We start from the raw sequence: 14,567 nt of genomic DNA, 5'->3' as shown, positions 1-14,567 counted from the left end.
ACATTTTCATGCTCCCAGCTTTGTGGGAAGAGTTTGGGGATGGCCCCTTCCTGTTCCAACATGACTGAGCACCAGTGCACAAAGCAAGGTCCATAAAGACATGGAGGAGCCAGTTTGGGGTGGAGGAACTTGACTGGCCTGCACAGAGTCCTGACCTCAACCCCATAGAACACCTTTGGGATGAATTAGAGTGGAGACTGCGAGCCAGGCCTTCTCGTCTCCTCTGTCTTCAAACTGTTCCCATCAGCTGCCGGGTAACAAGTCTCCTCAGTCTCTTAGCTATCTCCATCAGCTGAAGGGTAACAAGTCCCCTCAATCAGCTAGCTGCTCACATCAGCTGAGGGTAACAAATCTGACCCCCCCCCCCCAGCTTGATTGGTCCTCAGAGCAGGAGACTCCTTATTTAATCCCCATCTGCCTATGCCTCTGTAAACTAAAAATGTAATTTTGTAATAACTTTCTCTTATTTGTTTTTTTAGTGATCATTTTGAAGGAAGCAGGTAAGTGATTCTTCGTTACCAGATAAAGAATGTACTGTATAATTCTATTCAGAATCTTATATTAGAAAACCCAGTGCATTGTAGGAGTTCAAAGGGTCCCCCTTTATAAGAGCTTGCTCACCACCGTCTGGAAAAATCATACTAATTACCCCTCAGGATCCCACCAATGTTATCAGCCCAGTGCATGCTTTGTTCATTAGTACTAAGCTCTGATGAAAGATAATATATTGAGCTCCAGAGGACTGGAGCAAGGCCTGGTCAGCTGTAGCCAAATGTTTGTTTAATACCATTACTATGGAGGCGTCATTCAAGGTCCTTCTCCAATGGTACTGGGTCCCGGCTTGTATTGCACATGTGAAGGCTGTAGCCTTTGTGGAGATGAGATTCATATATGAAGCTGGTGGACATTCCCCCATTTGGTGGGCTTTTGGTCCCAGGTCTATGGCCTTTTATCCCCTCTTTTCCATATTACTTATCGTAGAGACCCTCATCATGCGCTCCTCCATTACCCGCTACCTGGCCTCCTGTCCAACCAGCAGAAACTGGCCACTTATCTCTTTATAGCGGCTAAACAGGACATCGCTAGAACCTGGAAGAAACCAAACGTCCAAATCGCAGAATTGAGGAATATTCTCTCATGGTCCATAAGAAAATGTCAAGTGTAATGATTCCCACCCTAAATATCTAAAAATATGGAATCCATGGTGGTCTTATGCCCACCCCTCACTTCCTACGTCGAGTTTAGGTACTTATCGTGACTAGAGGAGGTTCTTGCTTACAGGTTCTGCTCCTTTTTTCAATTCTTTCTTTCCACCTGCCCTTTTTTCTACCTTTGTCTTCTTCTCCGCTCCTTTCCCTTACCCCCCTCATAATTATTTTTTGTTTTTACCACAGCCTTCCTCCTTGTTTTACTACTTTTTGGTGTTTTCAGCCAGTTGACCATACTGCCCCTATTTTGTGGCACCCTTTGTTAAGGGCTTCACTTGTCTACGTATTTGTTCATGTGTTGTTCAATTTCACTTTGGTTCCCTGCGAGGGACCTTATTATTTGCTTGTATTTTGTTATTAAAAAAAAAAAAGAAAACCAATAAAATTAATTGTACTAGAAAGATAACATATTGGCTTTTTATGACATAGGAGACTGACTAAAATGTAATCTGAACTTCATATGTTCTGTTTTTGACTCTTGCCTCCTTGCATTCACAGTTCCCTACCCAAGCTAAGATCCCACTTTTGGTCACCACTTCTGGGGGATCTCCTTAAGGATAATAATGTTCTTTACACCGCCTGACTGAGAACTTTTTCTTTAGATAAACAGGGGGTGCAGCGCTATAGAATCATAAATAATACATCAAATAAAATGCTAAAAAACAAGTGTCTATAGGTGCATAAATAAATAAATTATGGTGAAAAAAAAACCACATTAAAGTGCAAAGTGTAGAGTCCACACATAAATAATATATGTCACTGTGTCGTGACTATTCAGTAGTATTCGTTAGTGCCCAGTCCACAATATTCCAGTGTTGAGAGGATCATGAGGATCTCTTATGATGAATATTAACGTGGTGCAATCCAAAATGATATAAGACTGCACACTCACCAGATGCGCAATCAATATGCGCATGTAAGAGATAACCCCTCTTAAGGTTTGAATCCAGGAAACCCTTTGGAGTACGGTCTGGTCTAATCTCCTGCTCTGCTCACCCAGTTACCAAGCATGGCTCTGTCCTCCTTAGACTTGGCCAGTTGTGTTATCCGCAGTCCAGATGCTGGGCTCCCCTCCCCGGCAGGCTCGGGATGTGATCTCGGTGCAATCCTGGGCAGATCCCGGGGATCCAGTGCGGGGAAAGTTAGTTGTAGAAGTTGGGTGATCTCCGGGCTGTGTGATGGATGATCTCCTCCTCCATCACACAGACTTCCGCTTCCCTGTCCGGACACAGATCCACAGACACCACTGCTAGCCATACAAGACGAGACACACCAGTCTTGGAAGGAAACCAGGAGATAGACTGTTTTATTTTAACATAGATACAAGATATATACACAGGGCGGGGAAATACACCCAGTAACAGGAAACACATCAGCAAGCCGTCCCATCAGGGGGAAGGGCTGCTGGAAACACCCCCCACCAAGCCAGTACAAACACATATATCCTATAATAGTTTGCTCCCAAGCAAGACACACAATAGAACAATGGGATACACCATGTGGCAGTAGACAATACACAAACCCATACATCCCATAATAGTTTGCTCCCACGAAAGACACACAATAGAACAATGGGATGCAGCCCCATGGCAGTGAACAATGAACACCCCCTCACCCCAATATTAGAACATTCAACCCTGTACCCCTAACAGGCACAGGGTGACTTACACATAATAGGGATATGGGGAGCTGAGACAGGGGTCCCCCCACCCCCAAAAGTCACTCCCGTCACACCATGTATTTGGTGCGCTTTCTGAAATCATACCAAAACGCCTGCATGCTGCATCAAATTTGAATTTGTTCCCATTCTCATGACCAAATCACAAGCAGCTGCGACAGGCAACGATTCAGCTATTGCTCAAGCTTGCACATTTTCTCCTGCCTCCAGCACGTATTGGCCGGAGAGGCTGCCCATCACATTGATGAGCCAATAGCAATGTGTGGAAAAGGGCTTAGTGACAAGTCCCAGAAGTGGACAGAACTGGCAGACAGGAGGGAAGGTTTGGGAGATTGATGCAGGTAAATGCACCTATAGGTGCCCGCTGTTTCCTTCTTTTTTTTTTTAAGTCTCTTGAAGGAAGCGATGTAGCATGAAGGGAAAGTAATAGAACCAAGGGTTGCCCATGCAGAAAATGAAAACATTCATAAGCGGAAAAACTTCATTTTATCTGCTGAAAAATAATTAATAAGTTCTAACTAATAATTGTCATGTACAATGTGCTATCTTGTAGGATCTTCGGTGAGACCTGTGATGACCTTCAACCCAAACTGGGACAAGATCTTCACAACAGAGTCTCTAACAATGACCTGTAATGTGACGTCACCTATTCCAGCAGTTATGAGCTACACCTGGTACAAGGATAGTACCCCGATACACACAGGACAAAGCTTTGTAATCAGAAAAGCAGAAAAACAGAACAGTGGGAATTACCAGTGTAAAGGCAATGAGACGGACATAAGTGACCCTGTCAGACTGGATGTCAGTCATGGTAAGTAATTATAGAGTTTTGCCCTCGATAGAATTACCCATAGGAACATAGATATTTATAAAGGTCTTTCCATTTAGTGCTTTAGTGGTGGCCATTGCTTGTAATGACCAATCTTTGGGTTCTTATACTTCTGTGTCTCCTTTAGATGATTCATTGCTCAACCAACCTATAGCCATGGTGGCATCAGGAGAATGAACAATCATTCACCATTTTGTAGATCTGGCTGATCTTCATAGAATCATACAATTTAGGACTCTAGTTAGTGGGAAGTCTTTAAATCTCTGCATATTGTACAAATCTCCATGCATTTATTCAGGAGGATTTAAAGTGGAGTTCCAACCAAAAGGGGAAGTTCCACTTTAAAGATTGGTCCCCCGCTATCAAGGTCCTACCTTTCCTCTGGGCTTGTGCTGCTCCATGTGCTGGCATCCATCTTAGGTCTGCAAAGCATTGTGGGATCCTTTATGCTTTCAGCCCTCTGCAACTCCTCCAAGGAGGTGGCGGCTTATCACATTTAAGTCTGCTGTTTGTAGCTGCCCATTGCATTCGTGTCCTGTCTGTTGCACAGCAGCAAGCTCCTGTTCAGTTAACCCTTTACTCTCCTGGATACCGACTCGGCTTTGGCTAAGACTCCTCCTGGCTTCTGACCCCGGCTCTGGCGACCATTCTTCTGACTTCTGACCCCGGCCCTGGCGACCATTCTTCCTGGCTTCTGACCCCGGCCCTGGCGACCATTCTTCCTGGCTTCTGACCCCAGCTCTGGCGACCATTCTTCCTGGCTTCTGACCCCGGCTCTGGCGACCATTCTTCCTGGCTTCTGACCCCGGCTCTGGCGACCATTCTTCCTGGCTACTGACCCCGGCTCTGGCGACCATTCTTCCTGGCTTCTGACCCCGGCTCTGGCGACCATTCTTCCTGGCTTCTGACCCCGGCTCTGGCGACCATTCTTCCTGGCTCCTGATCCCGGCTCTGGCGACCATTCTTCCTGGCTTCTGACCCCGGCTCTGGCGACCATTCTTCCTGGCTTCTGACCCCGGCTCTGGCGACTATTATTCCTGGCTTCTGACCCCGGCTCTGGCGACCATTCTTCCTGGCTTCTGACCCCGGCTCTGGCGACCATTCTTCCTGGCTTCTGACCCCGGCTCTGGCGACCATTCTTCCTGGCTTCTGACCCTGGCTCTGGTGACCATTCTTCCTGGCTTCTGAACCCGGCTTTGGCTATGATTCCTGCTGGTTCTCGACTTGATTATCCTGGAAGACGACCTCGGCAGGAGAACTTCTGTCCTACCAAGTCATCCGCTGTTGCTGTCAGACTTGCATAGACTCTTGCCTTGTTTCTGTGTAAATAAACCTACCTTTAATTGCACCTCCTTGTGTGTCTGGTTCCTCGCTCCCTGACACCCGCTCCCCATTAAGGCTTGGCACCTTTGGGGAGTGGGGGAGGAACAGGTACCCGAATTTGACAGGTACCCGCTCCCACTTCCGCTGCGATTACCTAGGCGATCGGAAACTGAAGTTGTCCTCCTACCCTCCCTCCCCGAAGTCTTGTGGGACACGTGACAGGTCCCAGAAGACGATGGGGCCAATCAGGAAGCACAGCGCTACTCGTGCATGCACAGTGGGCACCCAGCTGTGAAGCCACAAGCTGTCACAACCGGGTGCCCACACCGAAGATGCTGGCGCCTGGAATACAGGACGGCCGGTGAAACGGGCTATGGCGGGGGCAATGCGGGATCATGGGACGGGTGAGTGGCTGTTTTTTAAAAGTCAGCAGCTACAGTTTTTAGATGTTTGTAAGTGCTTACTGTAGACATAAAGTCCTTTTTATGGGTAGTTTTATCTTTATACAATGTGGAGTGTCTCTTTTATCATGTGTACATCGGTCCTGCTGAGCTCATTCCCAGTGGTGCAGCGGTTCCATGCAATGTGTGTTTAAATATGGTGAAAACCGGCAGCTGGTGTCTCCATGGAAGAGTAGAGGCTGGAGAGAGCACCCTTCCCCTGGGGGAATTTCACTTTGTGCATGTGACCACTCTTATATGGAGGATCGCATTATTTGGTAAGCCTTGTGTTTGACCAATGACACCTGGGAGGCCTTACAAGTGTTTGATGGTGACAGCCTGAGGAGCTCATCCTTTTTTCTCATCATGGCTTGTAGGACCCCTTTTATTTTGGAATTTCCAGTGTGTATGCCTCTATATTAATTCCTGGATTTAAGCACTTTGTTGATCTATGTTTTTGTTTTTTACCACGATCTCACAGTTTATATAAAGTATTTTGATTACACATATTGCTGTTAACAATAGACATTGGGGGGACAGGTCTTTTTTTTAAATTATATCTTTTATTAATCTTAATTAATCATTAACCTAAAGCCGTTTGGCGGCCGCAAAAATGCATCATCTTTCCTGGTGCACGCCATTTGGCGTCCTCCCGCACATGCGCAGTTTGCGCGGTTGCAGAGCCGCGCAGCGGCGCGATCTGTCACCGGCCGTGTACCTCGGACACAGCCGATGACAGATCTGAGTACCGGCCCCCGTTGCCGGTACCATGTGACCTGCTGTGACCAATCACAGCAGGTCACATGACAGCTGTATACAATGGATGGCTTCATTCATGCCATCCATTGTATACTAGTGCCTAGCTGTGAATGGTTACAGCAGGTCACATGCACATGTCATGTGATTAGCTGTGGCCAAATCACAGCTAAGCACAAAAAAAAAAAACCTGAATTAATCGATTTCATTCAGGTAAATCCTTGCTTATAGCAAAGTAATTCTTTGCTATAAGCAAATTGTGTAAAAAAAAAAAAAGGTTTTACTTCCCCAAAGTAGTACAGTGTTATTATGGTAACATTGTACTACTTTGGTCATAGTAAAATATGAAAAAAAAATCTTAAAATTTTTTTAAAAAATGTAATAAAAAATTAAAAATAATAAAAAAAATTTAAAAACAATTTAAGAAAAATATGTATAATTTTTTTTTCACACTGTCACCAGTCAGTGTCCCTGTTCACCGCCATGCCAGTTATATGATGACGCTGTACTGCACTGGTGACAGTATGTAAAAAAAAAATAGTGAAAATAATTTTTTTCATTTTTTCATTTTCCGAAAAATTATGACAAAAAAAATACAACTTCAAAAAACTTGCCATTCCTCTTATGAAGTACGTCGGACTGTCTACTCTGCAAAAAGGGGTTATTTGGGGGATATCTGTACCGTCCTGATATTTGGGAGATATCTGTACTATTCTTCTGACATTCTTGGACCTCAAGAAATTAGATTGGCTGTCAGTACTTCAGGATTGATCAATATTCAGATCTATACCATAGTTTGTGAACTCTATAACTTTCCTACAAACTAAATAATACATCCTAATTTAGGTTGTTTTCACCAAAGACATGGAGCAGAATACATCTCGGCCTAAATTTATGAAGAACAAATATTTATTTGTAAACTTTTATAACAGAAACAAAGAAAAACGTGTTTTTTTTTCAAAATTTTGGGTCTTTTTTTGTTAATTTAGCAAAAAATAAAAACCCCAGCGGTGATTAAATACCACCAAAAGAAAGCTCTAGTTGTGTGAAGAAAATGATAAAATTTTAGTTTGGGTACAATGTTGTATGACCGCGCAATTGTCATTCATAATGTGAGAGCGCTGAAACGTGAAAAATGGCCTGGGCAGGAAGGTGTAAAATTGCCCGGTATTGAAATGGTTAACATACATTATTTTGCATTATACAACAATATTTTTTCCATATCAAAAATTCTTACACTAAACAAACAAAGAAAAAATCCTACTCACCCCCCTCCCCGGTCACCTTAACCCTCAACTAACCTCATTCTTTCCTTTACCGCAGACTTCCCCTTCTCTTTCTTCTTCCTTCCTCTTCCTTCTTCTTCTCCTTTTCCTTTTTCTTTCCTCCACATTCCTTTCAGTTCTGCATAACTCTTAGTTGTTTTATAAATTATCCACTCCCGCTTTTTCCTAAATTCTTTGGTTTTAGCTTCTCCAATATGGTAAAGTTCCTCCATCCTATACACATATTCCACTCTGCTAAACCAATCTTTTATTTTAGGGGTTTCCTTACTCTGCCAAAATTTCAGAATCAACATTTTAGCTGCATTTATTAACGTATTCTTATATTGCTTCACCGCAAAGTCTCCTTTGTGAAAAATACACATCCAGGGGTTATTTGGTATTCTTGTTCCTGTTATCACCTGAATTTGTTGAATTATTCCTTGCCAAAACTCTTGGATATTAGGGCAATCCCAACCATATATGTGCCATGGTTCCTTCAAACCCACATCCCCTCCAACATAACAGTTGTTGTTCATGTGCTACACTCGGTGTACAGTCAGTGGTGTATTTAGGTTTTTTCCTGCCCTAGACAACACAAAAATCATCTGCCCCCCACAGACGCCGACCAACATCACCTCCTTCCCCCCTCCCGCAGAGAGAGCCTGGCATTGACCAACAACACCCCTGCCCCCATCTGTGAGAGCCTTCCATTAATCCCCCTGGCGATTGAGAGAAATACACCCATCTTCACAGCTCCGGACATCCTCGGAAATGAGAGTCAGGCTCCACGCACACCATCAAGCAGCCCGCAGCCTCCCACCTGGTTCCCATGGCACGTCTTCCATCCCTTCTTCTGGGGGGAGGTGCTGCCCCCCTGAAAAATGCCGCCCTAGTGGTAAATACACCCCTTTGTACAGTACCATCTTACTAGATATTTATAGTTTATCTATACTATATTCAAATTTACAGTACTCTGGGCCAATCTAAATATTTTCTTCGTATCATGCTCCTCTAGTTTTGTTCCAAGCTCTTTTTCCCATTTGTCAAGGTACGGTGGACAGACAGCTCCTGCAATATTAGTAAGAATCTTATACATACAAGAAGTTGTATGTTTACATTTCGTCTCCTGACCAAATAATCGTTCCAGAGGATACATACTGTCCACCGTCCTTAACCACTTGAGCTCCTGAGGATTTACCCCCCTTAATGACCACGCCTCTTTCTGCTACTCGGCGCTGCACTAATTCAACTGATAATTGCGCGGTCATGCAATGCTGCACCCAAACGAAATTTACGCCCTTTTTTTCCACACAAATACAGCTTTCTTTCGGTGGTATTTGATCACCTGTGCGCTTTTTATTTTTCACGCTATAAACAAAAAAAGGCCAAAAATTTTGAAGAAAAACAATATTTTTTATTTTCAGCTATAAAAAATATATAGTAAACTCAAAGTTGGTTATAAATTTTGGCCAAAATGTATTCTGCTCCATGTTTTTGGTAAAAAAAAATTCCAATAAGTGTATATTGATTGCTTTTTGTGGAAGTTATAGCGTCTACAAACTATGGTATAAATACTGCAATTTATGCCTTTTTTCTGCTATACAGCGCTGTGCTAGTTTAACGTACAATTGCGCGGTCATGCAATATGGTACATAAATGAAATTTACATCCTTTTTTTCCCCACAAATTGAGCTTTCTTTCGGTGGTATTTGATCGCCTGTGCGGTTTTTATTTTTTGCGCTATAAAAAAAAAAGGCTGACAATTTTGAGGAAAAAAAAACAATATTTTGGACTTTTTGCTATAAAACATGTCCAGTAAAAAATAAATGCAAAAATCAAATTTAGTCATAAATTTCTGCCAAAATGCATTCTGCGACATGTCTTTGCTAAAAAAAAAACCAATATGTGTAAATTAATTGGTTTACGTGAAAGTTATAGCGTTTACAAATGGCGGGAAAGATACTGGGATTTTTAGGGGTTTTTTTATACTGATAATGGCGGCGATCAGCGAATTATGGCGGCGATCAGCGACTTATGGCAGCGACTAGCGACTTATGGTGGGACTGCGGGAATGCGGCCGACATTTTAACATTGGGGGGTACTGACTTGGGGTCACTGACATCCCCAAAAACACTAATACACTGATCAGTGCAAAAAAAAAAAAACTGACACTGTACTAATGGCAATGGGGAGGAAGGGGTTAACTTTATTTAGCAGGGAAGGGTTATAGGAGTGAGGGGAGTGTTTTACTAGGGGGCGGGGTGTGTGCTGGGCGGGACAAGGCTGATCGAGAAAGAAAAACTGTTCTTTCTCGATCAGCTCATCCTCGAGCTGTCAGGGAAGTGACAGACAGCACAGCTACTGCAGCTGTGCTCTCTGTCACTGTTTGCCGCCGATCACCGGGAGATAGCCGCTAAGGAGCGGCTGTGACCCAGCGACTGACATCTGCGGCAGAGAACCGCGGGACAGATAGGGCGGCGGCGCGCCTTGCGCGCGACCCCTATTTGTTTACAAAACACACGTCCTAAAACGTGGTTTTGCCTGTGAGTGCCGCCCTGCCGCCGTATATGTACAGTGGCTGGGCGGCATGCAGTTAATGGTTGCGGAAGAACTGATTCAAAATGCCTCAGTTGGTGGTACCACCACACATCTAACCTAAAAAATTCATCCCTCTTATCTTTTAATTCTAAAAAAGAAAGCAACTCCCCCTTTTTCCGTGATATCCTTCAAACGTGCATTTTTATTTGTTATCCAGTTACCTGCAACGTCTTCCTTCCCTGTTGGGAAAAAAATCTGTTCCCTCCAGTGCAATTAATAGTGAATTATATTCCCATCCCATTCGCATGTAATCTATGCCATTCTCTTAAAACATTCCATGTTAAAATACTTATGTTTTTCGAAAAGGTTCGGTATTGTTGTGGAAGCCATGTTATCTGATCTGTGACCCATTTAGTGTATTTTCTATTTTTACTCATATCTTCTCCAGTGTATTGTAAATCCAATCAATCATTCATGAAATCGGTACAGCGCAATAATACCTCTAAAAATCCGGCACGCCTAAACCACCATTAGCCTTAATCTGTACATAATAATTCAAAACTAACCCTTGATTTTTTTATTTGACCAAATGAATTTACTTATCATTTTTCTTATGGTCTTAAGAAAGGACTCCAGTAAATATATTGGAAGCATATGAAACTTATACAGGATTTTCGGAACTATGACCATTTTTATATTTATGAGGCCCAACCACGAGAGTATCCCTACAGACATTTTCCTCAATTCTTCCTTAACTTCATTTACAAGTGAGATAGTTTATTTGGTAGAAATTTTTCAGAGAGGGAGTGAGCTTTACTCCTAAATAACTTAATTCTCTTTCTCTCCAAACAAAAGGGAAGGTTTCCTGCAAGTTCTGTTTTTCTAACTTTGAGACTGAAATATTCAATATCTCTAATTTTGAAGGATTGATCTTCAAATTTGATAGTTCGCCATAGTATTTTAAATTTTTCATTAGATTAGGTAACGTTACTCTTGGGTTCGTGACATAGAATAACATGTCATCTGCATAAGCTGCAACCTTATGTTCTTCCTTCCCAATCATAATTCCTTTTACATCTAAAGACTTTCGAACGGTCGCCAGAAGTGGTTCCAGTGAGATAACAAAAAGTAGTAGTGACAAAGGGCAGCCCTGCCTTGTCCCGTTATACATTTTGAAGAATTGATATAATGAACCATAACTGCGGCTGAAGGAAAGCTATACAATTTTTTTATCCACTGCATCATCTTATATCCAATACCCAATGCTTCTAGTGTGCATATCATGAACCCCCAATCTACCCTGTCCAATTTTTTTTTTTTAGAAATAAAACACCTTTTAATTGATCAAATAATGATAAATTGCACTTACAAAGTTGAAACCTGATCAGAGTAAGTAATCAGGAAACTTAACCTCCATTGGATGCCGGATCACTGTGCAGACGCAGCAAGTAACACTTCAGTCAAGCCAGAAAAAAGAAAGGTGGCATGCAGATGGAAAATCACAGCAAAAGACACTGAGCACACCAGGGGTAAAAAAAAACTGCTAAACCTTCTTGAGAATGGTGGGCACTGCTAAATTACTGAGATTGCAGGCTGGACTGAGGTATTACCCTACTTTTATGATTTGGGATCCTATCCCTTCATAAAAGAGGAGTTTAGGAGGTACATATGGTGCTGAAATAAGAATTAGGGATTGGGAACTGGTCCCCAAAAATGGAGCTTAGGGAGTAGGGGGCTGAGAACGAGGCTGAACAAAAGCGAGGCAGGACCGGGAAACACTTTTGGAAGTTACAACAACAGTTAGCCAGCTCACAATCTCCCACCACTGCTATCTCCTGATGACCTGACATCTGATGGAGGTTCATTTTCCTGGTTACATGCTCTGATCAAGTCTCACCTTGTAAGTGCAATTTATATTTATTTGATCAAATTTAAGGGTGTTTTACCTGCACTGTCCAGTGTGTTCTGTTTTGTTCTTCTTTTTCTCCACGTTATATATACCGTTGAATATACAGTACATGGAGCTTGCAAGGAAGAGCAGTCTGCTTTGGTTCCACAAAGGAGCACTACATCTGAAGATTTTATTCTGGGTCTAGCAATGCCTATGCACAGCATTTCTGCCATATCAAGGACAAGGCTGGTGCAATGTGATGGTCTGAGGTTGTGGTACAAGAATCTCTTGGGAGATAGAGATTTACAATAAATAAAAGGTGTGAACTGCATGAGAGGATAGAACAATCTTTGTTATCTTTGCTATAATATTGGTTGTCTATTGTTCTGTTTTTCAGACTATGTGATCCTGCAGGTTCCTCTCTATGTTCATGAAGGTGACGACGTGATTCTGCGATGTCACCATTATCCTGGATATCCTGGAAGAGAAACTATATTTTACAAGGATAATGCTGTCATAAGGGATTGGAGATCTGATCCTGAGTTTCGTGTTATAAACATGAATCTAAGAAAATCCCATGGGTATAAATGTAAGAAAGAGGTTTTTCACAATATCATCTATTATCATCACAGTGGAGGAACTTCTATACCTATGATAGGTAAGTCTTGCAAATTGATTTGGGTGGTGTGGGGTAGATTTTACTTCCTCAAGTGTCAATTATTCCAAAAGACTTCCTCTACTCATCTAGCCTTAAAGTGTTACTAAACCCCAGACCCTGCATTCACTATATCTGGTCTCCCTGGACCCTGCATTCACTATATCTGGTCTCCCTGGACCCTGCATTCACTATATCTGGTCTCCCTGGACCCTGCATTCACTATATCCGCTCTCCCCGGACCAGGCATTCACTATATCTGGTCTCCCTGGACCCTGCATTCACTATATCTGGTCTCCCTGGACCCTGCATTCACTATATCTGGTCTCCCTGGACCCTGCATTCACTATATCCGCTCTCCCCGGACCCGGCATTCACTATATCTGGTCTCCCAGGACCCTGCATTCACTATATCTGGTCTCCCCGGACCCTGCATTCACTATATCTGGTCTCCCTGGACCCTGCATTCACTATATCTGGTCTCTCCCGGACCCTGCATTCACTATATCTGGTCTCCCCGGACCCTGCATGCACTATATTCGCTCTCCCGGACCCTGCATTCACTATATCTGGTCTCCCAGGACCCTGCATTCACTATATCTGGTCTCCCCAGACCCTGCATTCACTATATCTGGTCTCCCAGGACCCTGCATTCACTATATCTGGTCTCCCAGGACCCTGCATTCACTATATCCGCTCTCCCTGGGCCCTGCATTCACTATATCTGGTCTCCCAGGACCCCGCATTCACTATATCCGCTCTCCCTGGACCCTGCATTCACTATATCCGCTGTCCCCGGACCCTGCATTCTCTATATCTGGTCTCCCAGGACCCTGCATTCACTATATCTGGTCTCTCAGGACCCTGCATTCACTATATCTGGTCTCCCAGGACCCTGAATTCATTATATCCGCTCTCCCCGGACCCTGCATTCCCTATATCCGCTCTCCCCGGATCCTGCATTCCCTATATCCGCTCTCCCCGGACCCCGCATTCACTATATCCGCTCTCCCCGGACCTGGCATTCACTATATCTGGTCTCTCCGGACCCCGCATTCACTATATCTGGTCTCCCCGGACCCTGCATTCACTATATCCGCTCTCCCCGGACCCCGCATTCAGTATATCTGGTCTCCCCAGACCCTGCATTCACTATATCCGCTCTCCCCGGACCCTGCATTCACTATATCTGGTCTCCCCGGACCCTGCATTCACTATATCCGGTCTCCCCGGACCCCGCATTCACTATATCCGCTCTCCCTGGACCCTGCATTCACTATATCCGCTCTCCCTGGACCCTGCATTTACTATATCCGCTCTCCCCGGACCCTGCATTCACTATATCTGGTCTCCCCGGACCCTGCATTCACTATATCTGGTCTCCCCGGACCCTGCATTCACTATATCTGGTCTCCCCGGACCCTGCATTCACTATATCTGGTCTCCCCGGCCCCTGCATTCACTATATCTGGTCTCCCCGGCCCCTGCATTCACTATATCTGCTCTCCCCGGACCCTGCATTCACTATATCTGGTCTCCCACAGTTATCATGGAAATGCAGCAATTTTAGTAAATATAAACTGCTAAATTCCTTTTCTCATCAGCAGCTAGAACAGTTTTGTGACTTCTATCAGTGTCCAACAGAGCACTGGTTAAAGCTTGTAGGAGGAGTTTTCTCCAGGAGGATGCAGAACCCCTGACCTCTCTCTGGACAGTGCTGATTGGCCCTGTGCTGATCACATGCGCACCCCCAAGAAAAAAACAAACCTCTCTAGCAATACACACCATGTGCAGAGTGTCTCCACATGATATGTCTTATCAGGAGATAAGAGAACACTGGAAGAAGGGGAGGATCAGAGAAGACAGGATCAAACAGCATTTTTACACAATGCAGAGGATTAGCCCATTAGGTCCCACAGTGAGTATAACAAGCATGCTTTACTGCCTATACAGACTGATTGTACTGTTGGGGGTTTAGTAACAC

The 14,567-nt window shown here is 43.8% G+C and overlaps 1 protein-coding gene across 1 annotated transcript in view; it reads left to right on the top strand.

The window, feature by feature from the left end:
• The window catches only part of LOC149441771 (uncharacterized), a 90,875-nt gene that overhangs the window by 49,492 nt on the left and 26,816 nt on the right, over nt 1-14,567 (top strand). Inside the window, exons 10-12 of the mRNA XM_089656900.1 lie at nt 480-500; nt 3,440-3,697; nt 12,326-12,586. Coding sequence (XP_089513026.1) covers nt 480-500; nt 3,440-3,697; nt 12,326-12,586 — 540 coding nt within the window. The remainder of the gene's footprint in view (nt 1-479; nt 501-3,439; nt 3,698-12,325; nt 12,587-14,567) is intronic.

Source organism: Staurois parvus, unplaced genomic scaffold (genome assembly GCF_062004578.1).
Source record: "Staurois parvus isolate SC_StPar_1 unplaced genomic scaffold, SC_StPar_1.0 ptg000948l, whole genome shotgun sequence".
Lineage (NCBI taxonomy): Eukaryota > Metazoa > Chordata > Amphibia > Anura > Ranidae > Staurois > Staurois parvus.
This window is presented reverse-complemented; position numbering and strand designations above follow the sequence as displayed.